Source organism: Rhinolophus sinicus, chromosome 15 (assembly GCF_057876585.1).
Source record: "Rhinolophus sinicus isolate RSI-liver-muscle chromosome 15, RSI-T2T, whole genome shotgun sequence".
Taxonomy (NCBI): domain Eukaryota; kingdom Metazoa; phylum Chordata; class Mammalia; order Chiroptera; family Rhinolophidae; genus Rhinolophus; species Rhinolophus sinicus.
Genome location: NC_142515.1, coordinates 83,328,329 through 83,354,540, shown reverse-complemented (window position 1 = coordinate 83,354,540; position 26,212 = coordinate 83,328,329). Strand labels below are relative to the sequence as shown.

The 26,212-nt window shown below is 59.4% G+C and overlaps 3 protein-coding genes across 15 annotated transcripts; 2 read left to right on the top strand and 1 right to left on the bottom strand.

Annotated features, from left to right (window-relative positions):
• Positions 1-53: 53 nt before the first annotated feature.
• On the bottom strand, positions 54-14,223 carry CRLF1 (cytokine receptor like factor 1). Of its 6 annotated transcripts, none has more exons than XM_074337838.2 (9): positions 13,964-14,223; positions 8,984-9,265; positions 8,531-8,660; positions 8,188-8,357; positions 7,079-7,236; positions 6,829-6,997; positions 4,846-5,033; positions 4,709-4,756; positions 54-704 (listed from the first exon to the last, which is right to left on the bottom strand). In XM_074337838.2, the coding sequence occupies exons 1-9, from the start codon at positions 14,073-14,075 to the stop codon at positions 648-650; spliced, it is 1,314 nt and encodes a 437-aa protein (XP_074193939.1). In that variant the 5' UTR covers positions 14,076-14,223; the 3' UTR covers positions 54-647. The 6 variants fall into 6 exon arrangements, with proteins under 6 accessions (XP_074193939.1, XP_074193942.2, XP_074193940.1 ...); XM_074337841.2 differs by having other exon boundaries at positions 4,709-4,751; XM_074337839.2 differs by lacking the exon at positions 54-704 and adding an exon at positions 3,927-4,246 and having other exon boundaries at positions 13,964-14,222.
• Positions 698-3,631, top strand: REX1BD (required for excision 1-B domain containing). Of its 4 annotated transcripts, none has more exons than XM_019736764.3 (5): positions 698-1,079; positions 1,173-1,255; positions 1,550-1,754; positions 2,718-2,797; positions 3,404-3,631. In XM_019736764.3, exons 1-5 carry the CDS (start codon positions 978-980, stop codon positions 3,474-3,476), a joined length of 543 nt encoding a protein of 180 aa, XP_019592323.1. In that variant the 5' UTR covers positions 698-977; the 3' UTR covers positions 3,477-3,631. The 4 variants fall into 4 exon arrangements, with proteins under 4 accessions (XP_019592323.1, XP_074193945.1, XP_088648506.1 ...); XM_074337844.2 differs by having other exon boundaries at positions 1,492-1,754; XM_088792380.1 differs by having other exon boundaries at positions 1,436-1,754.
• Positions 13,420-25,257, top strand: TMEM59L (transmembrane protein 59 like). Of its 5 annotated transcripts, none has more exons than XM_074337842.2 (9): positions 13,420-13,745; positions 20,052-20,315; positions 21,195-21,351; positions 21,434-21,525; positions 22,699-22,851; positions 23,454-23,556; positions 24,030-24,147; positions 24,243-24,360; positions 24,612-25,257. In XM_074337842.2, exons 2-9 carry the CDS (start codon positions 20,154-20,156, stop codon positions 24,738-24,740), a joined length of 1,032 nt encoding a protein of 343 aa, XP_074193943.1. In that variant the 5' UTR covers positions 13,420-13,745; positions 20,052-20,153; the 3' UTR covers positions 24,741-25,257. The 5 variants fall into 5 exon arrangements, with proteins under 5 accessions (XP_074193943.1, XP_019592318.1, XP_019592319.1 ...); XM_019736759.3 differs by lacking the exon at positions 13,420-13,745 and adding an exon at positions 14,847-15,161; XM_019736760.3 differs by lacking the exon at positions 13,420-13,745 and having other exon boundaries at positions 20,043-20,315; positions 22,786-22,851.
• The last annotated feature ends 955 nt before the right edge of the window (positions 25,258-26,212 follow it).

The window sequence follows — 26,212 nt, the reverse complement described above, 5'->3', positions numbered from 1 at the left end:
CCCTGGATGGATCCACATGTGGGTGGATGGGGAAAAAAAGGATAAAACACCTGTTCTGAATTTTAAACATTACTGGGCCTCACCTGAGACTAATGATCTCCAAGGGGTAGGCCTCAGTGGTTTTATTTTTAAGACTGCACATCAGGTGAGGGTTGTACACTGGACTGCCCTTGACACGGCCATACTTTTTCTGGAAAATTGGGGCGTGGCGTAGGTGACAACCCAGGCCTACACAATGCCTAGGAATAGCTGAGACCTGCAGTGCCAGCTAAAGGCTGGAGTTTCAGTCACTTCATCAGTTCGTTTCATCCCTGTCAAACTGACCCCCTCACTAGGCCAGGCCACCACCATCTTCCTGTTCTTTCCCATGTCCACCCCTGGAGAAGGAAGTTCTCAGCTCAAGCTAGGTAGTGTATTTCCAGCAGAAAGCCTTCAGAGACTGCCTCTGCGCTTACGTGAGGCCCTGTTAGCCTCATCCCTGACCCCTTTTCAGGTCATTTTTGAGGTGTTCATACAGCCCATTTTTGAGGAGTACTACAGTCGGTTGGGTTCTAGAGAGCTGTCCAATGTCGAACTGCGTTGAAAAACCGCTCTTGTCACAACTTTGTGGCATTAGATGACAGATAGCACCTCGGACTCCGTTTTCCTTATTTGGAGAAGGGATGAGAGGAAGTCGATGTTGACATAAGCGCATAGAAACAAACCTACAAACCAAGAGACAGCCTTGCTGTACCCAAAGCCAAACATCATTCAAGGGCAAACAACAGGAGGAAGGCGCTGGGCGAGAACAAGTAGAAAGGTGAGGTGGGAGTGGTTGTCGGACCTGAGAAGCCCCCCTTCTCTTCGGCGGGATCTCCAGGTCTTCAGGTTTCCGGGTTGGCCGTCCACACGCTTGGGTCCGGAGACCTCCGGGACTGCAGGGGGCGCCTGGAGCAGCGGAGCAACCAGCTCCCCGGCGGGGCCGGGGCTGCGCAGTCATGATCACCGCCGAGGCTGCCGCTGAGTCCGCGATCCACACCGCGCCCGAAGCAGAGGCAGCCACAGGAGCCCCAGAGCTCGAGGAGCCGCCGTGGCCCTGGGTGAGCCCAGGACCAAGCGGGGAGGGGGCGGGGCGGGTGGCGCATTCTCTGGGGCGCGGGCTTCAAGCCCCAGCCGTGCTCCCCGCTCCGTAGAAAGATGCCCCGATACAGGCGCTGGTGCAGCGCATCCACCAGTTGCAGGCTGAACGCGCGCAGGCCTTCCGCCGGCTGGAGGAGTAAGTACGGGCACATGGGCCAACAGCGGTCGCAGGGTGTTTTAGCCTGTTCCGGAGGTGGGCGTGCCTGGGGGCGGAGCTTTCCGGGAGACCCAGGGCGCGTCCCCACTTTCGGACGTCCCACGCCGCGGGGCGCCTGTTTTTCCCAAGCGGGTGGGCCTACCTCGGGTTCCCCTGCAGGAATCAGCGTCCTCCACACTCTGGGATCCAGGGACACTTCCTGGGGGGACTTTTAGGTGGCCGATGCGGGTGCAGGACCTGGGAGCGTAGCCTCAGGACCCCCACCTGCCGCAGAGGCCACCGCCAGTACCTGCGTAGCGGCCCGCCCTACGACTTCCCGCGCTACCGGAGCAAAGTGCATGAGGTGACCCAGGCCTTCGCCGCCGTCTCGCGGGAGGTGCTGGCGGTCGAGGCCGAGTTGGCCGGGCCCAGAGCGCAGCCGCTGCTCGCGGGCCACGTGCGCAGCCTGCAGCAGCTGGAACAGACGCGCCTGGCCACGGTGAGGAACCGCCCCCGGTCGCTGTTCCCTACTCCAAAACCTGGTCTCTACCGCGGTGGCCTCCTCGGCCCACTCTGCGCCTTTGGGGCAAATGGTCACATTCCGGTCCCCCACAACCCCGTCCCAGGAGCCCCAGGCCCCACCTCTAGCTACCCCACCTCAATCTTCCACTAAGGCTTAATTTGAGATTCTCTGGCCTCCTGGTTCCCACCTATCCGCTCCTTTTCATTCCAGGCTTTTAGTTCCAGGACCCGTCCATCCATCCCGGTCCCCGCCCTCAGCCCAATGCTTTCCAGGATGCCCCGCCCCCACCCGCACAACGCTCCTCCCCTCTGGCTCTTCCTAATGCCTCAGGTCCGGTCCCCAACCCCGCTGTAAGTGGGGGGCGTGGGTTTCAGGCCGCGTTCCCTCTGTGTGACACACACACACACACACCCTGCCTAGGTTCTGCCTACTCCTCCGCTAGGGTTCCACAGTCCTGCCTACTCTACCCCTACAGCCAATCCTGGCCGAGATACACTATTCCCAGGCCAAGCCCACGTCGCACTACACTGGGACCCTCAAGCCACGCCCACTTCTGAGATCCCCGTCGTAGTCTTAAAATTTGGGACCACTTCCACCCTGGGATTCTAACGCCCTGCCCTGCGCCTGAGACTATGAGGCTCCAGTTACTCCACCCTTGCCACCAATCCCGGGCTGACTGCTACTCCCTCGCCCACGTGCGGCCACGCCCACACTGCCCCAGGCACTGACTCGGGCCTGCCATCTCTCACCCCTCAAGATTGTCTCTAAAATGAATCCTCGGCTCCCCCCTCGCAAAGCACAGCCCTCCAGACTCCCACCACAGCCCCACCCCTGCACTGCCTTTCCCGGTATCTCTTCCTCCCTGATGTGTGTGGGAGGGCAGAGGGTGGCCTCTGCCCGCTGTGACATCCTCCCTACTGCCCCACCCACCCGCACCAGGTGGCCCTGCTGCAACTTATGGGGGCACCAGAGCTGACCGGACAAGAGAACACCCTACAGACGCACCAACTGAAGATGAAGTGAGTGCTGCCTCCCAGTGGCTTGGCCATGCTAGATTTGCACATGGCGCCAGGTGTGCCCCAGGGCTGGTACCGTCAGACCCTTTAGACCTGCACACAATCCTAAGGGTGTGCACACTGGAGTCCACATCTGGTGACTCTCAGACACATAGCACATATTCCCCCCGTGCACACACCCTCCTCCGTTTACACACCAGACTCGCTGTGCGTTTCCGGAACAGCTGGGCATCTCAGACATGCCAGTCCCACTCATGGCTGGATGTGGAGCTTGGACACAGTCACCCAGGCTCCACCAGGCATATACACCTGCACATTTTTGCCCTCACATACATGCATAACCCCTCAACATCTGCCACAGTCATACTGTATACACCCTCCTGATGGCATACACCCACCCAAGATGTCTTATTTCTGTCTGCCCACTGTGACCTACGGGACCACTCCTGCTCCCAAGCATCCAAGTGGTTCTCCCCACTGCTAGTGCTGTCTGCAGGTTTGGCAGCAGGCAGGAGGGCCCGAGGCTTGCCACAGTCCCCTCAGAGCTGCGCAGCGGAGGCTAATGCGCCCCATCTGGGTTTTATTTATAGTTCCTATCCATTCTCTTAGGGTAATTAAAACCATGGAGGCCATCAGCGAGGTTCTCCAGGACCTCAGGTTTGATGCAGAATTTGTCGAGTGATGGCAGCTCTCCAGGGACACACAGAGAGATGGGAAATGGGGCAGGTGGCGCCCAGCCCAGCCCTGACTACCAGCTGGCTGGGGTTGTGTCCCACTGGGCTGCTGACCCTCCTCGAGGTCTCTGCACCTCCCACAATAAAGAATTATTCATTTGCAGCTGCTCTACTGTCTCTACATCCTGGGGTGCTGGGGTGTATGTGCCTGGGAGGGGGCCACACCGGGGCAGGGATGGAAGGTGGCAGCCCCCCGCCCCCCAACTGAAGAAACTCTGGTGTTTTGAATCACACTCTCCAAGGAGTTTAGAACCAGATATTTCAGATCCTGGAGAGAAAGAGTCTGAAATTCTGGGAGGTGAGGATTTCAATCGCAAAGGGTCATTAGAAGTCCTCATGCCTCCCCTACAATTCCCACCCCTGGCCACTGCAGCCCCAAACTCACCTACACAATCAGGGCACCTAAATAGCTTGTTTATTTAAAAAGACTCGAGGGGTCCTGGGTGAGGGGAGTAATGACCCCTCTTGGCCCTGGCAAGGGTTCTGGGCAGCTTGGCCGACCCTCACACATTCCCACTGGGGTGCACCCAAGGGTGGCCTCACATGGAGGCCAGAGATGTTGTGAACATCAGAGCTCAGAGCACCTGCTCCAGCTCCTGCTGAGGGTGCTTGGGCACCCTGAGGTGAGGGTACAGAGGTGGCCCCAGTCTGGGTGCAGCCCTGGGTCTCCACGTAGCAGGGAGGGTGGCCCCAGCCTCTAGAGCTTATCTGGCAGGACCTGCAGGCAGAGGGGAAGCCAGGCTAAGCAGGGTGCCTGGGAGGGGCCAGCACCACAGAGCAACTGAGGAGGGCCCCATTCAGGTCCTGGCCTGGCCACTTTCAGCTGGGTGACTGGGCAGGATACTGCCTCTCCCTGTGCCTCGATTCCCCATCTGAGAAATAAGGATATCCGTCCCAGTAAGTGTCCTGCAGGTAAAGCCCTTGGCACAGGTTCAGTATGCAGTAGGCGCTCAAACATGCTAACTTGGGCAAGTATGTTCTTTCCTGAGGATGATATTCTACTTGGGACATTTTCAAGGGGTAGGGTGCTCTTCCTGGGCTAAAAGCCACAGGGCCAGGCACACAGTAGGTGCTAACTAATTGCTGATAAAAAACAAGGCTGGGGGGAGGGGTCCAAGGCCTACTGACCACCAGGAGGGCCCATGTCTCCCTGTCGCCCACCCACCTGGGCTCCCCTTACCTCTCGCCGCGCCGCGTCTGCCCGAGGGCAGGATCCCCTCGTCCTGTGCTTGGAAGGAAGGAGGTGGTGTCCGGGGGCTGCGCACCTACCTCTCCACCCCACTCCTTACCCCTCGCCCGCGGGTCCCTCCTTCCTACCTGGTTGCGGGTCTTATGCGACTTCTGCATCCACGCTCGCCACTGGTCGTACAGGCGGAAACTGAGGTTCGAGCAGTACGCGTGCTTCTTGAGCCAGCCCAGGAACTGCTTGAGCTCGCGCCGCACGGGCCCCGAGCTCGGCTCTCCGCCCCGCGGCTCGCACGCCCCGCCGCCCGGGCCCGGGCGCTCTGATGGGGGCGGAGCGGCAGTGTCAGGGCGCACCCGGCAGAGGGCGCGCGCGGGCAGCGGAAGGAGGGTCCCCGCGCGGCGAACCTTGTTCCCCTCGGGCACCTCCCTCCCATTTCCTCGGGACCCGGTCCTCCCCACCGCCCAGCCCAGCAGCCCAGCTGCACCCGAAGAGGTGGGGGATAGGGGAAGGAAAGGGCTCCTCCTCCACATCTTCAGGAATCCGATTCCTGTGGCCTGAGCCAGGTGTGAATGGAAGGGGGTCGGGAAGAAGGTGAGAGGCCAAGGCCAAAGGGATGAGAGGCAGAGAGAGTAAGGGGCAGAGAAAGCGAGAGAAATGCAGAGGCAGAGACTGAGCGATGGGGAGGAGAGGCAGGAAATGCAGGGTCAAAGACACTGGGGAGAGCCAAGGAAATTCAGAGGGATGGAGTTGGGAGGGCAGAGAGCCTGGGATGTAGGGACACAGAAACCAAGAAAGGCAGAAAGACACAGACAGAGGGGAAGAGAGTGACAGAGAATTCAGAGCAGACAGGCCCTGGGAGCACGAGCCAATGGTAAGGGGAATGGGCTGGGAGGGCCAGGTGGGAAGCCTGCCTGTCTGTCCAGCTGCTGGATGCAGCCAGCCCCAAACAGTCCGGCGGATAAGGACATCGGCCTCACGTCATAAATAACGCGAGGGACCCGCTGACAGGCCCTGGCACAGCCCGGCCCCTGCCGCCCCTGCTGGCCTCCCCAGCCTCCTCTGCGGACGCAGCCGCCTGCTGGCTCCCGTGCAAGAATCACAGGTGCTGGGCACAAGCAGGGGCCAAGGCTCAGGCCCCTCCCGGTCATGCTAGCTCCCGCCCACCCCTGAACCTGGAGGGGCCCACGATGGGGCTGGGAAGCTGGCTGGAGCTGGGCTCTGCCCCTCCCTTGCTCTAGGACCCTCTCTGGGCCTTGATTTCCCCATCGTCCCACCAGCGTGGGCCTGGACTTCCAGCAAACTGAATTCAGAACCCTATGTGACCTTCGAGGCTTCCAGAACCTCCTGGGGCCTCAATGCCCTCACCTGAGAAAAGGGGGCCTACCTTGGGGTGAAACTATGGGGGGGCAGGGGAAGGGAGACTTAATTGGCGCTCACCATGAGGGCACTTTCCATGGGTTATCTCATCTCACATGTACAATAATGTAAAAGTCATTATCATCCCCACTTTCCAGATGGGGAAGCTGAGGCCAGACATTTCAAGTAACAGATTTCATATCATTTCACAAAGAAGAGAATGGAGATCCGTGGTCTCAGAGGAACCCCAAGTGGCAAGGAGAGTCAGACCCAGGCCCCTGATCATCCCCATCCGCCACCTGGATCAGAAGGGGAAACTGAGGCCCATCAGAGGGAGAGTTGGCAACCCATCAGCCTTGGAAACAAGGGTCTCAAACTCACTTGCCCCAAGGGGCTAGGGAGGGAGTATAGGTGGGTGAAACAGGTCAGTTGGGAATGGGACAACTGGAGAGAGAGGACCCCGCGTGGGGGCTGTGGAGCAATGCTGGCTGTGTGTGTCTTGTTACATTTTCTAGACAATTTTTCTAGGGAATCTAGGATATTTGTGTTAAAACTTCCTGTTTTAAATGTCTGCAAGTAGATCAAAGTGTTTTTTGTTTTGTTTTTTTTCAAATGACAGGCCAAAGAAAACAGATCCAGGGGGCCACACTCAGCCCACTAGGGGGAACACCAGTTTGAGACCTCACTAAACAAGAAAACAGAAGCCCAGGCTGGTTTGGGGTGGTCCCCAGCCCATCCAAACCTGTTGGGGTGCTCACCACTGCGGGGGGTGGAAGCGGCCGTGGGGTGGCTCCACTCACTCCAGATCCCTGCCTTCTTGGAGCCGTAGATGCCAAAGGGGTTGCAGCGCACTTGCACGAAGTATACAGTGCCCGGCTTCAGGCCCGCCAGGCGGCATGAGGTCTGGTTGCTCACGTCGTCCACCACCTGGGCGGCAAGGGTAGGGACAGACAGGGTCAGAGGCCAGGCAGGGACCAGACCAGGGCCGGGCCGGGTGGGGGCAGACACCTTCCAATCCACGCTATCCTCCACGCGGTAGCGGATCTGGTACTTGGCTTGGAAGAGGAAGTCCTTGAGGGCCGGCGGGGAAACCCAGCGCACGCTCAGCTGGTCCTCAAGTCCCCCAACACGGCTCACATGTACGTCCGGCGGGGGATCAGTGGTCACTGCGGGGCGGGGTGGGGCAGGGCAGGGCTTAGTCAGGGGCTCCTCCGACCTGGCTGGCCCCTGTCTGGGTTCAAATCCCAGAGCACATGGCTTAGATGGCACCTGCTTCCGTTCTCCCCCCTCCCTCGGTCCCCCTGGAGGCCGGGTGGATTACATTAGACAATATTCGGGAAACACTCAGCGCCTAGAAGCACTCAATTAATGTTAGCTGTTATCACCATTATTATCTGTGACAGGAGAAACATAATCCTATCTTCAGGGAACTCTGTAAAAGTAGAAACTGCCTGGCCTATGATATTATTATTATTATTATGCCCAGGAGGCCAGGGGGCCATCACCATCCACCTCCACTCCTTCCAGCTTTACAAAAGTCCTCAGGAGGACAGCCTTGCTGGATGCAGAGGGACAACTGAAGCTGAGAACAAGCCTACCGCAGCTTTGGGACTTAAGGAAGTGAAGCAGGAAGCAGGGGGTGGGGGTGGCTACAAGCCTGGAGACATCCAGGGATCCTTCTGGGAGCCCTGTGTTAAGCAGGGAGAATGGGCTCTCCCCCCTTGAGGCCTTGCTGAGGGGCTGAAAGGGTTAAGGCACAGGCCTGCTCCGGGCTGAGCAACACCCTAATTAGATTAGGCCCAATTCTGCTGCAGATCATCCATTTCCTGCCTCCTGCCTGCACACTGCCCCCCCCAGCTACAGTTTGTGGCTTCCTGGGGCGCCTCCGACCTGGGCGCCCCCTCCCAGCTCCCTTAGGGGGCCCCCTCCCGCACACCTGGGCTGCCAAGGGGAGGGAGCCAAGCCAGGTGTTCTCCAAAGAGTGGGGGTATCTTGGCTGCTTTGGGGGACTGGGGACTGATGGGTACTCCCCACCCCAACCAGCAGGGTTGGACCCAGAGATGCAGCCATGGCTGGGCTTGGGGGGGGGGCAACAGGATCCCCCTGGGGGGGCTCACCCACATCCAGGATATCCAGTGTGAGCACATCTGAGCGGGCTGAGCCCAGTCGGTTGGTAGCTTCTACCCAGATCTCGTAAGGCGTAAAGAGGGCTAGGTCCTTGGGGATGTGGCAGGAGTGGGGTCCCACAGTGTGGTACTCCTCACATGTGTTGTCCTGCCCATACCACCTGCAGGGGCAGGAGGGAGGAGGAGGACACATGAGGGTCTCTTCAGGGCCTCAGACCTCACCAGGGTGGCCCCAGAGTACAAACAGGACACCAGGCTCGGAGAGGATGAGCAGGCCTGGCAAAGGTCACACACAGCCAGGCTGGGACACATGTCACCAAAGGCCACCACCAACCTCAGCTTGTACTTCAGGGAGTAGTTGGTGTGGAGAAAGGTCTCCCCATGGGCCCCCGGTGTCCAGCGGCATGTCAGGTCCTTCATGTTCTTGGACCAGCAACTGATGTTGAAGGGTTTCTCTGGCGGCACTGGGGAGGGGTGCAAGGGCTGAGGTCTGGACTGGCCATGGGCAGGTGGAGGAGCTGCTGGCTTCCAGCTGGCCCCCACCTTAGAGTGGAAGGAGGATGAACGGGGTGGATGTTGGCATGACCCCTTCATGGACTCTCTTGGAGATGGTTGGGGAGGGGTCTCCAGGCTCTCATTTCCACCCCAGAGGCCCATACCTCTCAACCCACGCTACTGTGTGTGCCCACTGTCCAGCCCTGAGCCAGAGAGCCCATGATTCCTGCCCCTCTCCAGAAGGAGATTCTGCTCCCAAGAGCTACCTCTGAGCGTCCTGGGAGCCACTTACGGCCAACATAGAGGCAAGAGCCAGCCAGGATGCTGCCATCACGGGCGTGGCACACGAGGTTGTCCCCCGACTGCTGCCTGGATCCGTTGAGATTGGCCAGGGCGAGGGCCAGGGTGGAGGTGTTGAGCACGCGGGAGAGCTCAGGGGGCAGGCGGCGCCCGTTGAGAGTCCAGTAGAGGCCCTCAGCTGTGGGGCCCGGCTGGTCCCCGTGCACTGAGCACGTGGCCTGCAGGGAGGAGCCGATGAGGAGCGTGGGGTCCTGGGGACTGATCACAGCTGTGTCTGGGGTCAGAGAAGAGTGCCTGTCAAGTCTGGGATAGAGCTGCCCTGAGCCTTCACCATGCTAGGACCTCCAGGACTCATGGCAGTCCTACAAAGGAGCACTTTACTATTGTCCCCATTTCACAGACAAGGAAACTGAGGTTGTTAGTTCCTTCCATGCACTTCATCACTGACCTGCTCAAGGCTCTGAGTTGTTACAAACCTCAGGCAGAAACACCCACTCACATCTAAGTCACTCTAGCTTTGCACATAATTCTGACAAACCCTCCACTCTGCTTTTTTCTTTTTAATTTCATTTTATTTTTGGCAATTGGAAATAGAAGATTGTGAGTTCTGGGGACAGCTGGTTAGCTCAGTTAGAGCGCAGTGCTAACCAACTGCGCCAGGTTCGATCCCCACATGGGCCACTTGTGGGCTGCGCCCTCCACAACTAGATTGAAACAACTACTTGACTTGGAGCTGATGGGTCCTGGAAAAACACACTTAAATAAATAAAACAAAGTTAAAAAAACAAAGGATTGTGAGTTCTTGCTCTCATAACCGCAGGACCTTGCACACAGTAGGTGTTTCTGTGGGAGTATTCCCTATGAGAATCCTGCTCATTTTATGGATGAAAAAAAAACAAGGCTCTGAGAGATGAAGTCCCGTGCCCAAGGTCACTGATTGAGGGAAGGGCACATTATTCAAACCCAGATTTGTCACTCTCCAAAGTCCTACTCTGTGCCAGAATGGAAGGTGGCTGGGGCAAGCTCTAGGCCCCCAACTCCTATCAAAGGGACGTTGCTGTCCCTTGACAGTTTTTTTAATCTGCAAAATGAGAACAAGAAAGTTCCCGCTCCCCAGGGCCATGATGGTGATCAGACTCTGGGAAGTAACTTCCTAAACTGCTAAACTGAGTTGTGTGAGTTGGGTGCTGGGCAAAGGGTCCTCGGGGACACCGTGGTCGATGCCTCCCCTCCTGCTGACTGTTGGGACAGCACAGGGTTCCCCTTTCTGGAGATGAGAACCTGAGAAAGCCCATTTTACTCACAGGGAAACCAAGGCCCACATAAAGGGGAGGGTATACACAGTCCAAGCCCCTGACACGCCTCCCTGAGTCTCAGTCACCTTATCTGGGAAGTGTGTGTCATGGTATCAACCACACGCGGTTGTTTGAGAGGGGTAAAAATATTGTCAGGACAACTCTATGTGACCTTTAAGCCAGCTGACCTGGATTCGAATGCCCCTAGTTCACTGTGGAAGTCTGGTTCAGTCACTTTACTTCTCTGAGCCTCTGGGAGGGAGCTTCTCCCTTTAAGAGCAGTTGTGGGGATTCATTCACTCACTTGTTCAATCCTTCATTCACTGAGCCTACAGTGCCAGCAGCTGGGGACAACATGGTCACCAAGATACCCAAGATTCCTGCCCTAGTGGGCCTTGAATCCAAGAAAGCAGCAGGAAAAAGAACAAATAAATATATCTAAGAATATAAATAGGGAGAAAGTAAAGCACGAGTCAGTAGTGTCGGCTCAATGGCCCAGGAGGCCTGTCTGCGGCAGTGGCATCTCTGCTGAGACCTGAATAAAGTGAAACAAGTGGCCATGAAATTATATATGATAAAGAATCTAGGCAGTGGCAGCAGCAAGTGCAAAAGTCCTGTGGCAGGAATAGTAGTAAATGAGGTCTTGGAGGTCAGCAGGGGCCTGACTGGCAGGGAGAAGTTATTCCAGGGTTCTGAAAAGAGGAGGGATTTACATTTTAAAAGGTTCCCCAGGCAGCTGTAAGGGACTGCAGGGGGGCAGAGAGGCAGAAGCAGCCCAGCTTCCCTGAGATGTCAGCCAAGGACAGGGTGATCCTGGCCCCCTGGAAGGCCCCCTGAATGCCAACGACTGCCTTGTGATGGCCTTCACTGCCCCAGATGGGCGAGGTGGGGTGGACACGGTTCCAAGGGCTGACCCTGATGATTTTCCGGGGCAAATTTGGCTTGAGGGCCATGTCTTGCTGGAGCCTGGGATCACAGTTGCGTTTGAGGCTTGGCCCAGGACTCTCCGGAGGTCTCAGCATCCGTGCGAAGGAGCCGGCTGAGCGGGCCAGAGCAGAAGAGGCGGGAGCGGCCAGGGGCGGGGGGCCAGGGGGCCGCCCTGGAGGTCCCAGGCAGCCAGCCGCTCGCTAATTCGGAATTCCTCCGGCAAGAACACGGGCTTGCCAGCATCTCTGCCCCGGCCCACCCACCGTTTCCTGCCTGGGCTCCCCCCAGCAGGGTGGGAGGCACTGCCAGGCCTGCCCAGACCCCAGGCCCATTCCCAACCCTTGGGGGATGGGTCATATCCCTCCTGCATCCCCCACCCATTGTCACAGCCTAGTCAGGAATGGGCTTTCTGGGGGGTCCTGGCTGGGGGGCACTGCCCCTCTGTCACACCCGCCTGGCCTGGTCTGGTGTTGCCCACTTGCCAGCAGCTGCAGCTGCCCTCCTGGGCTGGGCGGGGGATGGGGGGAGAGGGCAAGGCCAGGCGGGCCTGGACAGGCCAGTCTCCCCACCCCCAACCAAGCTCTGGCAGGAAAGGTCAGAGGGAGGCCTTCTCCTCTTGGAATATGGGTGCCAAACTCAGCGGGACCACCTGGGCAATTGGCGTCCCCTCTCTTATTCTCAGTTTCCTCTTCCATAAAATGGGAGGAAAATATATTCTACCTGCTGGGGAGACTAATGAGATGAGATCATGAGGTCCATCGTGCCTAGGAACTGTTAGGATTACAGCCCCTCCCAGCTCTGGGGTCCCGGCTGGCTCCGCACTCCCTCCAGACTTCCCCAAACAATGCACCAAGGCACTGGGGACCAGGATGCACATTCCAGCCAGACGAAGCAGCTGGGAACAGCCCCCTGAGGTTGGGGGGCCCTTGGTCTGATTGGGGGAGCCTCCTAGAAGGCTCCCCAAAGCAGATCCCTGGGCTAGGCTTTTGGACACCCCCCATTCTCACCCCTGCCTTCCTGCCTTTCCCACAGAGCTGGGGCCTTTAAAAGATTTTCCTCCCCCCTTTCCCAATCTGGAGCCACTGCTGTTATTAAAAAGGAACACCATGTGTTTTAAAAGGGAAAAGTGTGAGATTCTCTGCAAACAACACAGGAGGGTGGCCTCCATCCCAGGGTCCCCACAGGGGTTCCCATCTCCCATCCCACTGGTACCTGCAGACACTTTACGACCCACCCGCCTGCTGGTCAGGTGCTAAGACACACCGTAAGTAGAAACATATTGCCGAGGTGTGAGAATCTTTTATTTAATTTCTTCCCCCTTAAAGGAAAAAACACACGCACAACAGTCCCCCCCCCACCCGCCCCACTACCACCTTCCCTGCTGCTCTACAGGCTGGGAAACAAAGCCTGCCTCAAACGGTGGCACTCACAGGCACTGCCCACTGCCTTGCAGAATTGTCAGGGACCCTGGGGCCGGGGCGGGGCAGCCCCTCACCAGCCCAGGCACCCTGGGCAAGCTGGGTTTTCAGCAAATGCCCCTAGGGGGTGCCCAGACCCTGCCCTTTTTGGAAGAGCATTGCAGGGAGCCTGCAGATAGCTCTGTGCAGTGTGGGGTGACCTAGGCAGCAGTGTGTGCAGGTTTGGGCAACCTGTGTGCCTGGACGTGGTCTGGAGTGATTGTGAGTGTCCAGGGCAGGCTGTGCCTGCGTGTGTGCTCCTGTGTTGTCTCCCCTGAGGAATGAGTGTGTGACCACAAAAGTGTGTGTACCAGGGATGGAATGTGTGTGTGCCCCAATGGTGTGAGAATGTGCATCTGGGATGCAGTGTGCACGCGTCTGAGGGTGAGGGTGACGGGCCACAAGCCAGTGTGTGTCTTTGTGTGTCTCTGGGTGTGTCCCAGAGCGGTCTGGATGTGGAGACCGTGTCCTGGCATGGATGTGCATGGGGTCGGGGGCAGAGTGTGCCCGGAGCTAGGAGCTCCTGATGGTGCCGGGGTCTTAGCCTGTTGGGCTGTGGGTTCCCGCCCACCCCCCAAGGCTGGGCCCCCGGTGCCCAGACTAGTTGGCTCCCACTTCCTCTCTCTTTCACCCACGGACTCACAAAGATTTCTCTCGTTGGAAGCTCCAGCCTGGCCCAGCCCGCAGGGAACGGTTCTGAGCGTTCCGGGTGCTGGGGACTCCGCGCACCCCCAGCGCAGGGTCCCGCTGGGGGAGGGCGGCGGCGCCGGCCCGCGGAGAGGCGCGTCCCCGGGGACCCCGGGCCGCGCGCCAGGCGGCCAGAGCGTCCCCCCTCCCGCCCCGCCTTTCTCGCGGGGCTCATCCCTCCTCCGGGAGGGGGGCCCGATCAAGGCCCGCACCCAGCGCGCCTACCGCGTGCGCCCCCGCCCGCGAAAGGTGCCCCGCGGTCACCGCGGCTCGGAGTCCGCGGACGCTGTCGCGTGCGCCCTCCGAGTCCCTGCGTGCAAAGGACCCCAGGCCGCGGCCCCCCAACGTCTGGGGGGCCGGACCGGGCGTCCTTGGCTCGGCGGCCCAGGTAAGAAGGCCTCGGGCACGGAAGCTGGACCCTCCTGCCGGGGAATTGCAGCGTCGTGCGCCCCGCAGGTGACGACGCCCCGAGGGCCGTGCGGGGGGCGCCTTCCTTTGTTCCCGGGCCGTCCAGGTGGCGCCTGCGCCCCCTCCCCCCGCGGCTGCCCCCAGGGCGCACGCTCTCCGCCCAGGCGGGAAGGGGGGAGCAGGGCGCCGGGTACTTACGGGCTCCTGATCCGGCTCGCGGCGCCCCGAGGACGCAGAGCAGCAGTAGGGGCAGCAGCGGCGGCGGCCGCCGCGCGGATTGGGCGGCCGGGCCCAGGCGGCCGGCCGGCATGGGGCCGGCGCTGCCGGGGGCGCGCGGCGGGCGGCGGTGGCGGCTGCGGCAGCGGCGCGGGGCGCAGGAGAGCGCGGGCTGGGGAACCCGCACGTCGCTGGGCGCGGGCGCGGAGGCCGGAGCAAGTCTGAGCAGCCGAATTGACAAGGAGCTAATACGCTGCTGGCCCCGCCCGGCCCCGCCCCCGGCCCGGCCCCGGGGGGGGGCCACGGGCCCCGCACCGGCCTCCCCGCCGCCCGCCCGCCCGCGGGCACCGCGCGCCCCACCCGTCCGGCCTCCGCCCCGCCGCGCACCGCGCGAGCCCTGTCCCGCGGCCCAGAACCCCCAACTCAACCCCTACCGGCCTGCAATATCCCATTCGAACTCAGCCAGCCACAGGCTTCCCACCCCCAATCTGGGACTTGGCGCCCCCAACCCAGTTTCCATACTTCCACCCACTATCCTACACTCTGTTCTCGGCCCTGTCCCCTGCGGCTCTCAGCCCTGGCCCTCTACCCCCCCCCCAATTTTCTGTCTGCCCCCACCCCAGCTATGGCCCCGCCCCCCACTGAACGCCGGAGTCCTCGAACCCCGCCTGCTCCCACATCCATCCCCCCTTCCTCCCCAGGGGCCTGAAAGTCGCCCCCTACCCGCCCCACTCCCTCGGTGCGCGGATCCCACCGGTGTCGGCCCAACTGCCCCTCTCCCACTGCATCCCCCTCTCCTCCGTCCTCCGCGGGCAGCCTCCCGCCCAGGCTTTGATGGAGGGAAGACGGAAAAAAAGCTGGAAGCACGGAGTCCCCAGCCCTCACCATGGCTCAGCTGTCCCTCTAGCGCAGGATGGGGCTGAGGTTCCTCAGAGCGCCCGGGGGCCTCAGGAGGGAGCTCCCTCGTGGGCAGACAGGGGAAATGGGTCCCCGTGGGAACGAGGACCGGGGCCTGCGCGGATCCCGCCGGTGGGCAGGAGAGATGCCCAGAACGAAAGCGTGAAAGAGCCCCCCCTGGACTCACTGACACCCCCCACGGAAAAATCCGCTCAGCGGCCCGCGGGTGGGGTGCGCCACGCAGTGAGTAATCGCTTCGGCGGCCGCCGCCCGCCGACTCCAGGTAACTAACGCCGGCAGCCGGCAGCGACGCATAGCTCGTCTTACTATTTTTGCGCAGGGACCCTTCTCCGTGTTATTATCTTTGGCCATTGCTTGGGTTTTGGGACCCCCTTCCAGCCCGGACACCTCATCACCCTCCTCCCTGTTCCTAGCCGATCCGTGCGCCCAAGATAAAAGGGTTCTTGGCCTCCAAGGCCGCGGTGGAGGGGTGCCTGAAATGAGAGTTCCCGCCCGGCCCGCGGTTTGAGTCGAAGCCCCGCCCCCAGCCGCGTGCCTTGACAGGGGAAGGTCTCTAACTCTCCGGAGCTTCTGGGGGTTCCCTTAGAGGCTTGGACCCCTCATTCATGTCTCTAACCAGCCAAGGTGGGTAAAAATGTCTGAGGGAGTTTCAGGAGCCCCACCTTGTTTGCTCAAAGCTGCCTTCCGCCCCTGCTACTCAGACCCCAAAGTGACAGAAAAGAGGATTGGAGGATGGGGTCCTGGGGGCTATGCGCAACTCCCCAATCTGGACTTTGGATGGGGTGGGGGGGGCGGCTTAAAGCCGGATAGGGTTCACTGCCCTTTCCTGGGGCCAGCCAGGCCTCTGCCTCAGTTTCCCCCTCTGCACAGTGGGCAACTCCCAGCCAGCTTAAAGGTTTCTGTGGGAAGATGCGGTGCAGCAACAGATTCCACAGTCTCAGCGCTTAGCATAGTGCTGAGCACTGGGGGCACATGCTTTCGGAGCAGAGGCCTCAGTTTGCCACTTTTGAAAAATGGGGTCATAGTCTCACCTGCCAGGTGGTCCAGAGAGTGAAGTGCAGGTGGCAGTTCTTGGCTGGAATTGTATCCTGGATATGTACCAACCCGGTTCCCCACAAACCCTGCCCTTCAACATTTGACTCCCTCCTTAGAGGACTTCACTCAGCCTTCTGGAGCAAAATCTTGATATTTTCCCCCAATCTCTGTTCCTCCCCCAGTCATCTCCGGATCTTGGCAAAACGCTCCCCCATCCACCCAGGTGCTCAGGCCAGAGACCTGGAGGCGTGCGTGACAACTCTCTCCTTGCATATCCCCCATGTCACATCCATCAGCAAATCCTTTTGGCTCTGATTCCAAAACACAGCCCCATCCTGCTATTCTGACCCCTTCTCCCCACCCCATTAGGGTCCAGGTCCCACCACCTCCCTCTGGGGTGCCAACCGGCCTCCTCCCAGGCTTCTCCGTAATCCTCTTGCCCCTTTCTGCACAGCAGGCAGAGAGGGAGATTTTAAAAGAAGTGAAGCTGGTCTCCTCTGCCCTGCCACACTTCTCCCCTCCTCTTCTCCACCCTCTTCTTCCCCTTCCTCTCCTTCACTCCACTCCAGCCCCGTTTTCCCAAACACACCAACCAAGCAGGTTCTTTCTACATTTGCTGTTCCCACTGCACGGATGCAATGCCCCCAAATCTTCCTCCAGTTAGCGCCTTCTCTTCCATCAGGTCACAGGTCAAGTGCATACTCTCAGAGGGGCTCCCTACCTTTCCCAGTCACTCTCTATCCCCTTTCCCTTTTGAAATGGTCTTTGCAATACAGCTCTTCAAACATCCTTCTCCAGCGACTTATTTCCTTTAGACTGTGAACACCCTGAAAGCCATGAGGACCCCACAGTGGGCTAAGCAAGCGTGATGGGAGAAGAGGTCAGTGAACATTTGCAAAATGAAAAGATAGAATTCTCAGTCCCTCCAAGCAGCAAGAAAACTCAGTCCCAGCGAATCATGCTGCCAAGCCTATGCCCCTGGCATGCTGTGTGACCCATCCAGTAGCTAACCCCTCTCTGGTCCTTACTTGTAAAAGAGTATGTCTGGATCCTTTGGATTTCCTGGTTCTGTCCAGCCCCACCCTGGAGTGTGCTCTCTGTTCTCTGGGTGACCTTGACCCCATACCTTTGACTTTAAGAAGAGATCTGACACCCTTCCTTGCCCTTGGTACCTCTGTGGCTTAACCCATTTTTTCCCAGTCACACCACCTCTTTGCACAGGAAGAGGAACCAGCATTGATGGAACTTCTAGCAAATATTGACCCAAGTCCTTGAAGGCAGCTGGGAATGTATTAAGGGGGCAGATTGAGGGAGGGCCCCACATGGGCTGGGAGAAGGGCTCCTCTGTAGTCTTGCACCCTCTGCACATAAGGATTAGGTTGGGAGTGACCCTCCAGCTCCAGCTCCAAGCGTCATTCCGGTGCACTGAGGGGGCACTGGGCGGAGGCGGTGGTTACCGCACCTTCAGGGCCCCATAAGGCCCCAGAGCCATTGGGAATGAGGAGGGCACAGGGCTGCTTCTCCCACGTGCGATCCTGGTGCTCAAGGCTCAGCATGAAATTAGCTGCCTTGTGTTCCAGGCCAGTATTCCCAAGTATCAGCAACAGTGATGTTCTGGACCTGGACCCAGGGTTGGAGGGCAGAAATAGGGTCAGGACCTGTGTGTACAAGATGGTGGGTGGGGCCTTATCATTTCCACCGGGGAGGCTGAGTCTGGGGAGCTGGGATGCCTGGGTTACAGGCATTGGAGGTGCGGGTCCCAGAAGCACAGAGCTGCTTAAGTCCAGATCCCCGTCAGTGTGCTCTGAGCCATGGAGGCCCAGGTTCCCCACGCTCTGCACCCTGGAGAACCTCGATGTCTGAGGTCCAGGAGGCGCTGGCATTTGGGGGGGGCAGACCGCTGTGCCTCTTTTCCCTCCCTCCCCACCGGCGCAAGCACCGGCGCCACTGGGCCGTGCGTTCTTCCCAGCCTGTACCCGGCTTGGGGATGGGGGTCATTGGGGTCGTGGTGAGGGCGGCAGGGGACAAAGGGCGTTTGTCCGATACCCGCTCTGACCTCGGCTGCCCCTTCTCGGACGCAGAGCCGGCGGCTGATTCACGCCCTGGCCGACCACAGGGCCCCCGCCTGCCGCCCCCGGCCGGGCCGCCCCGGGGGGTAGGAAGTGGGGGGGGCGAGGGGCGGCGCCGAGTTAACTTTCCCTCTTAAGCCCCGAAGGAATGTCGGCGGATTTCCTGAAACCCGACCCTGGCCGCCCGCCGGCCCTCCCGCCCCTCACCTGGACCTGCTCCCTCGGGAACCGCAGGAGGGGCGCGGGGGCTCACCTGGGGGGCCGGGGTCAAGTCCTCCTTCCGCTCCCGCCCCCAGCCACCTAGTGAAGCGGAAAGGGGGGGTGGGTGGGAGGCAATCAAACTCTCTCATTCCTTCTCTCCGGAGACCTAAGCCAGCGGTCCAAGCCCTCCTGCCTCAGTTTACCCTCTGCAGAAGGACTGGGGGTGTCCTTACTTCCTGTTGCGCTCTAAGCGACGCCTCTTATACCCGACGCCCCTCCCCCTGCAGTTTGCTTGCCTCTGCTTCTCACGTTTGTCACCTGGACGGACCCTCTTGGCTACCATGAGCCTCAGTTTCTTCATAGTAAATGGGAAAATGCTACCAGTACTTCCTTATAGGGTTTTTGCAAGAAAATGCCTGGGATGTGTTTTGTTTGGGATGAATGCAGGACGGTAATTGTGGAAGGCTTAAGCGCGTGGGGCTCTGGAACTGACATGTGTAGGCTTGAATCCTAGCTCTTCCCAGGGGTCTTGGGGCCTAGGTTTCCCACCTGTGAAATGGGGGACAGTACTGGTCGTAACCAAAGGCTGTTTCCCGAAGCGGGGGCCTGTCGAGCGGCGGGTTAGACGCGGGGTTTCCCCGCACTCGTGCAAACCTCGGCTGAAGGCTCTCGCCGCAGGGTCGCCGTGGCTTAGCCTGGGAGGGGCGGGGCGGGGGAGGGGCGCGTCGGGATCCAGATGTTCGGGGTCCGCCAGGCACAGCCGCGCCTGATTAAGCCACGTGGGGGCCGGCTGAGGCCGCGGAGATGAAAGCGGTGCAGCCGGCCCGGGTAGGGAGGGGTGCGCCAGCCACCCCCCCACGCCTTCCCCTCCTCCCCGGCCGGAACCTGCGGCGCCCTCTGACCCCCCGACCCCAAGTAGCTGCCGCCCCGTCTGCAGGGGCGGAGCGTAGACTGAAGACGCACGGGCGGCAGTGCGGCCTCCGCAGGCACCTGTGCGGGCCACGCCAGGGAGAGGGGTCATATTTGCAGGTGACCCAGGTTTAGAAGGGCGCCCCCACTCCCATGCCTGATGGAAGAGGCTCGGGTGACCTCCTAACCCGCGATTCACGGGGCCACAATCTGTCACCTTGGGGGAGTGGCAGTTATGGAAACTAGACGTGTCCGTTTGTCCCAAGTTTTCCCATGAGAATTAGACATTTTAGCAGCATCCACCACTCCTGCTGTACCTCTATGCCCCCTCTCACTCAGCTCCACTCAGTCGCGGGGAGCAAGGGCCTGATTCCCCAGGTATGTGGATTAGGTTCGGGCCAGAGAAAGGCGAGGCTGGGGGAGTCCTGGAGCGGCTGGGAGAGCTTCTTAAAGGTGGCAAACTGCACACAAGTTACCGCCCCCCCATTTGGGTATCAAAGGAGATGATGCTAGAGACCTTCCCAAGGCTTTGGCCGATCCAGCCCTGCGATCTTCCCGACCCTCTTATCTCCACCGTCTGGCTGGGCTCCAGCCTCACCGCCCTCCCACCTCCTTTCGCACAACCTCCTCCCTGCTTCAGGGCCCCTGCTATTCTTTCCGCCTCGATTGCCCTCCGGTATGGCCAGCTCAAACGCAGCCTTCAGCGGGAGGCCCTCCCTGATACCCTGGATAATAGACCGCCCTCCCATCTCATCACTGTTTCCTTTTGGCCCCTAGCTCAGGCTGCTACGCCCTCGCCAGTGGATACAAGGGAGGTGTCAGGGCACTCCCGAGATAAGACTGTCGGCGGGGGCCGCCATCCACCTGCCGGCACCCAGACAGTGCCGCAGCGCCGCTGCCCCGCCCTTTCGCCGCATCTCCCGCCCCCTCCTTCCCAGGCTGCCTCGCTCGGGTGACGTCAGCGGTCTGGTCCTCGCTGCCGCCGCATCCTCCGCGCTTGCGGGAGCCGGCGTCCCGCGCCCCTCGCGTCCCGCCCGGCTATGGCTCCCGTGGCTCTGCTGCCGTTCCTCCTGCTGATGCTGCAGCCTCCGCCCGGCACGCCCGCGCCTCCCGTCCGCGACCCTTTCGCCCCACAGCTCGGGGACACGCAGAGCTGCCAGCTGCGGTGCCGTGACCGCTACCCTAGCCCGCAGCCTTCGCAGGTGACGCGCATGCGGCGCCAGCCCGAAGACCGGTTGAGGATGCGGGCCCCTCGGTTGGGAGCGGGAGACAAGGGTTCCTAGGAGGGGGAAGGGGTCGGAAATGGGGAGTGTTTTTTCCATGGCGATGGGTCCTTCTGATGGGCAAAAGGCTGGGGTCCCTTCGATGGCGGCAAGCACGGGCGTTTGGGTGCCTCCGATGGGGATGGCGATGTTCCTCCCATGGGGGAGGGGTTAGTGGTTCCTGCTGTGGGAGAGGATATTGGGGTGCGGGTCCTCCGATGAATGCGGGGTTTGGGGGTCCCTCCAAGCTTGGAGTGGGGTGAGGACTGAGGACCCTAATGCCACCTGGCGGGCTCTGGCTACACTCTGCTGCGCAAGAGCGGTGGGGTGCCCAACCCCCACCTCCCTCAGGCCTGACGTTCCCATCCTCCTTCCCCCACCCAAGCAACTTACATATCCTCCTTTACACCCTCCCAGCTACCAGCCCCACTCTTATCCTAACCCCTTCGCCCCCAGCTAGATCGTAATTTTCCCAGGGCTGAAAGGTGACAAGCCTCCTCTGAGTGCCCCCTCCTTCCTCAGGCCTGAGAATTCCCCTCAATCTCCTCCCTCCTCCCTGGAGGCTTAGGAAGCCCATTTCCCTCTGTCTTGCCCAGTTTTCTAACCATTGCCCAAACCCAGCAGCCTCCATCGTTCAACCCCCTTCTTAAGCCCTCTGTCCTCAGAGCTAAGAGCTGCCACTAATATTCTTAGTCTCCTCCCAGTCTTCCTAGATGTGGGGGAGGGGAACCAAATCTTCTACCTCCTCCCCTGAATGCTTTCAGTGCTCACCTCCTCCTGCCCCTCTCCCTGGTCTGAGCCCCTTGTCCCCCCTCCCAGGAGGAGCTCAAGCAGGCCGCCTCCTCCAAGTCCCAGAATGAGTATGACAGGGCGGTCTTCATCAGTGCTTGTGAGCGAGGCTGCCGCCTCTTCTCCATCTGTCGGTTTGTGGCCAGGAGCTCCAAACCCAATGCCACACAGGCTGAGTGTGAAGCAGGTGAGTGCTGGCCAGGTGGGCCTGGTTGGGGAGAGGTGGCCTGCGAAGGGCTGCCGCTAGTGACTTCCTCCTGCCCCTGCAGCCTGCGTGGAGGCCTACATGAAGGAGACAGAGCAGCAGGCCTGCAGTGAGGGCTGCTGGAGCCAGAACCCTGAGCCGGAGTCTGAGCAGAAGGTGGGCTCCCTCCCACCTGTGGCCCTGGACTCCTATCCCCTCCTTTCAACCCTCCTCCCCCAAATCTGCAGGAATATCCAGAGTCTCCCACGCTCTCTGTTCCGTTCTGGGCCTACTGGGTGTTCTCAATTGAGCATGTCACTTCTCAAGCCTCAGTTGTCATCTTAGTGAGATGGGAAGTTACCCCACCCCACCCTGCCACCTTGCAAAAAGTAAATAACAGAAAACAGCTATTGTTTAGCAAGCATTTCTCCTGGTCCAGGCCTGACCTCAGCCTGTCCCAAATTTCTCATGCTGCCTGGAGGCACCAGGGGCAGTGTGTCACCCCTGTGTCATGCCCACAAAGCAGTTGCCCAAGATCACACAGTTAGAGCTGTGCATCTGAAGCCAGTGCCACCAGGACTTATGACCAATCCTCACCTCACTCATCTTCAGTGGTGCCAGAGCTGACTTTATTGAGCATCTACTGCATGCCAGGTGCTGGTCTAAGCACTTTCCTTGTAACGAACAGGTGGCCACTGTCATCTGGGGGGCTCAGAGTGAAGGTTCAGAGAGGAGCAACCTCCCAAGCATACACATACTGCCCCTCTCCCCGCCAAACTGGGGAGAAATAATAACTACTCACCTGTCATAGTCATGAGTGAGTCTAGGTAATGCTGCATCAGGGGAAACTGAGGCATAGGAAATAATTCATCACAGCGAGAGACCCATGGGCTAGGATTCCCCAGAAAGCCCTTTCCCCTCTTCCCCCATTTTCCTCCATCCTTTCTAGGCTTTCATTGTTCATAAAAACATAGAGCCACAATCATTCCTTCCTATTCTGAGTTCTCTCCTGATGCCATCAAAAAAAGAAAAATAATAATGGCGAAATTTTTAATAACAGCAGCTACTATATATTAGGCACTTGTGCTGTGCTATTGTCTAGTTGAAATCTCATAGCAACCCCATGAGGGAAGAGAATCATTCCCATTTTAGGGCTCAGAGAGGGCAGTCCATTTCCCCGAGGGCACAGAGCCAGCCAAGTGAGGTACTGAGGTCTGTGTTCCTGTTATGAAGCTCTATTGCCCCAAACCACTTAGGGAATTCTGATCACAGTGGACTCACCCAGCTCCCCTGCCATCAGTCAATGTCCTACGTTAGTCACATTCCATGCCTTGGGCTTCCCCTCGGCAGAGAAAGGTCCTGGAAGCTCCAAGTGGGGCTCTCTCGCTTCTGGACTTGTTCTCTACCCTCTGCAATGACCTTGTCAACTCGGCCCAGGGCTTCGTCTCCTCCACCTGGACATACTACCTGCAGACTGACAATGGGAAGGTGGTGGTGTTCCAGGTGAGGGGTCTGTCAGGGGCCACACCAGAGTGGTGGGTGGGTGATCAGGGTAAGAAAGTGGGATACATTCATTCTTGGCTCATGGGATGCAAAGTCCACAGGTGATCAAGTAAGCTGCAGGCACAGCTGGATCCAGGGGTTCAGTGTCTCACTCTAGCCTGATTCTGCTTTCTTTGTGGTGGCTTTTTTCCCAGGCAAGCAGTTTCCTTCTGATAGCAGGGTGGATGCCTAAGGCTCTAAAAGTACAACTTCTCTGGAGTTTTAACTAAGCTGGGATTCACTCTGATTGGCCCTGTCTGGGTCATGTGACCACCACTCTTCCAATCCCTGTGATTCTGTTGTCTTGGCCTGGATCATGTTCTTACTTCAGAGATTGGAGGTTGGGGTCAAGACAAATTGAGGGGCCCACAACTGCAGGGAACAGCATCCCTGATGTCATGGCCCACAGCTCCACAGGCGATTGCCCTTCCTGCATCCAGCAGAACTAGGTGCCAGCTGGGCATGGGACAATGTAGCTCATGTGGGGCACAGAGTGGTGCTTCCCAGGGCCAAGGTGGTGCCTTTCTAAAGGGCTTCTCTGTGCTGTCTTGTTCTCGGCCCAGACCCAGCCTGTGATAGAGAGCCTGGGGCACGAGGGGGCCCGTCTGCAGCGAGTGGAGGTGATTTGGCGGGGATCCCATCCTGAGGCCTTGGAGGTGCACGTGGGTAAGGTCTGGGCTTAGACCCATGTTCCTTTCACAGGTGGTTCCACTGCCATAAGGAGTCCTTCTGGCAAATGAATCCTCTAGGATTGGGATTTCTGTCTCAACTCCTGGAATTTCATGGTCTGGCTCCTAGGGTTCCATGATCCATCTCCCAGGGTTCCTTGGTCCGTTTCCAGGGTTCTATGATCCCTCTCCCAGGGTTCCATGGTCCTTCCAGGGTTCCATGATCCATCTCCCAAGGTTCCTTGGTCCGTTTCCAGGGTTCTGTGGTCCCTCTCCCAGGGTTCCATGGTCCCTCTCCCAGGGTTCCATGGTCCCTCTCCCAGGGTTCCATGGTCCATTTCCCAGGGTTCTGATCTGTTCCAGGACTCAATGCCCCATTGTCCCAGGTCTTGGCCCCCTTTCTCCTCTCCATGGCTTCTGTGGCCTCTTGCGGAAGGCGTGGTGGCCACTGCAGAACAACCTGTGTCTCAGACCCTCTAGGCCCCTTGGACAAGGTGCGGAAGGCCAAGATCCGAGTCAAGACCAGCAGCAAGGCCAAGATGGAGTCTGATGAGCTGCAGGACAGTGACTTCCTCAGTTGCATGTCTCGGTGGGTGGCAGGACCCTGGGGGTGGGGGTGGGGCAGGAGCGGAGGGCATCGCGGACCCCACTAGGGCTGCTGAACATACATGTCATGTTGGGCAGGCGCTCGGGGCTTCCTCGCTGGATCCTGGCCTGCTGCCTTTTCCTCTCCGTGCTGGTGATGCTGTGGCTGAGCTGCTCCACCCTGGTGACTGCGCCTGGCCAGCACCTCAAGTTCCAGGTGGGCTGGGTCAGTGGGCAGGCCTGGAGGAGGGGTGGGGGAGAGCTGCTCCCTTTTTCTGGATGGGGCTACCCCCTCTCCGTGGAAGCAAGGCCCCCTGACTTGCTGTGTGACCTTGGGCAAGTTTCTTCACTCCCTTGTGTAATGGGGGAAAAGCCCCCCCTTAGTTGGGGTGACCTGAGATCAGGGGTGCGAAGGAGCCTTGCAGGGTGGGGGCTCAGTAACCTGCCCTCCCTATACCTCCCTTGCAGCCCCTGACCCTGGAGCAACACAAGGGCTTCATGGTAGAGCCAGACTGGTCGGTGTACCCTCCCCCGTCCCACGCCTATGGAGACAGCCCCCCACCCTACATGCTGAAGTTGGACCTGACCAAGCTGTAGGCGTCTCTCCACCCGAGCACTGCCAAGCGCAAGGGCTCCTCTATCCTCATCTCCCTGCACCCAGGGGTCCAGGCCAGGGTGGGACCATCCTTGGGCCCCTGCACCCCCAAATTCTTCTCTCTCCCTGGTTCCATCTCTCAACCCTCTGGGTCCTGGGGTCACCATGCCCCCCACTGGGGGGCAGGATCTGACCTTGGTTCCTCCCTGGCCCCTCTTTCCCTGGAGCGTGCTACTTTTTGTCTTCTATCGTGTAGCTTCTTGAGTATTTGAACCCCAGTTCTGTGCCGCCTTGCTCTTTCCTCTTCGCTTCCCTCTGGGAGGGGGCTGAGGCTGCAGGGGAGCTGCCTTGTGCTCAGGCTCTCCTCTTTTTCCCCACCCCACCTCTGGAGATCCAGCCCCATGGGAGGAGGCCCCTGTGGGAAGAGGCCCCTGTGGGAAGAGGCAGTGGGCAGCTCCATGCTGCGGCTGGGATTGCAGCACGGGGGTTGGGAGGAATAAACCATGTACATAAAAGGTGTCTTGGACCAAGTCTGCTTCTGTTCATCTTCCCATCGGCCCTTGGGAGAGTGGCCATGACTTCTACCCACCAGGCCCTTTGTAAGATGGGGAAGCTCTGTGAACTCCCCGTGGCTCGAGGTGTGTGAGCCAGCTGCCACCTGGAAGGACAGCACCTCTGTTGCCCAGCCCACGTCACACGTAGAACTAGGGTGTCCCTGTGGGTCAGTGCCCCCTCCAGCCCCATGTGCCTCCTGTGAAATGGAAGAGGACATTTGTTAATTTTGTAGTCACCTGGCTTCCATCTCCCTTTCTTTTGGGCACAGAGCTCTGCCCCATTGGGGACTGTCTCAGGGCGCTGTCTCTGGGTCCTGTCCCCTTCCCTGCCCAAGGCATTCAGCCTTGGCATTCTTTCCCTGCATTTCGCATTGGAGAGGAGTCTAGCAGGGCAGGAGCAGCCTTCCCTGAGGAGGCCACAGGCATGGCTCTCCATCCTTCTTGTACGTTCTGCAGACTTCCCAAGATCCTGCCAGTGAGTCCCCTTTTAGTTTAGTTAACTGGGGCTGCTTTTGTTTTCTGGCTGGCTGGAGTCTCTTCTCCTGGGGAGAGTTTGGGATGAGGGTTATGGTGGTCAGTGGGATGGATGTTTCCAGGCCCTGATGGAGGCCTGTGGGTGACGGGTGGGTGGGTAGGGGAAGGTGAGTTGGAGCCGAATGGGGCTGGTTATTGGCCCCTCCATTCTTCACCCTGCCCTGCTAGAGTCAGCCAGGGCTGTGGGAGAGGAGGGTGATAGGATTCGCAGGAGGTGGGAAGAAGGGGCAGCGAGAAGTCAGGGGTCTCTCTGCACTGTCCTTCCCTGAGTCCCCCAACACAAGGCCACAGCTCCACCAAGTGAGCCTTCAGCCTGAATATGGTAACAGCTCCCACACTATTGCTTGTCCATATTGTCTCATCCACGGCAGTTACCCAACCCTGTC

Excerpts from the sequence above, each read along its gene's own strand:
- CRLF1 (XM_074337836.2), bottom strand. The coding sequence starts at position 14,075 with ATGCCGGCCGGCCGCCTGGGCCCGGCCGCCCAATCCGCGCGGCGGCCG. Across the intron at positions 9,266-13,963 it reads GCGAGCCGGATCAGGAGCCC|ACACAGCTGTGATCAGTCCC; the intron begins GTAAGTACCCGG and ends CTCTGACCCCAG. Across the intron at positions 8,661-8,983 it reads CTCTTGCCTCTATGTTGGCC|TGCCGCCAGAGAAACCCTTC; the intron begins GTAAGTGGCTCC and ends ACCCCTCCCCAG.
- TMEM59L (XM_074337842.2), top strand. The coding sequence starts at position 20,154 with ATGGCTCCCGTGGCTCTGCTGCCGTTCCTCCTGCTGATGCTGCAGCCT. Across the intron at positions 21,526-22,698 it reads AGCCGGAGTCTGAGCAGAAG|AGAAAGGTCCTGGAAGCTCC; the intron begins GTGGGCTCCCTC and ends TCCCCTCGGCAG. Across the intron at positions 24,148-24,242 it reads TTCCTCAGTTGCATGTCTCG|GCGCTCGGGGCTTCCTCGCT; the intron begins GTGGGTGGCAGG and ends CATGTTGGGCAG.
- REX1BD (XM_088792380.1), top strand. The coding sequence starts at position 978 with ATGATCACCGCCGAGGCTGCCGCTGAGTCCGCGATCCACACCGCGCCC. Across the intron at positions 1,080-1,172 it reads AGGAGCCGCCGTGGCCCTGG|AAAGATGCCCCGATACAGGC; the intron begins GTGAGCCCAGGA and ends CCCGCTCCGTAG. Across the intron at positions 2,798-3,403 it reads ACGCACCAACTGAAGATGAA|GGTAATTAAAACCATGGAGG; the intron begins GTGAGTGCTGCC and ends CCATTCTCTTAG.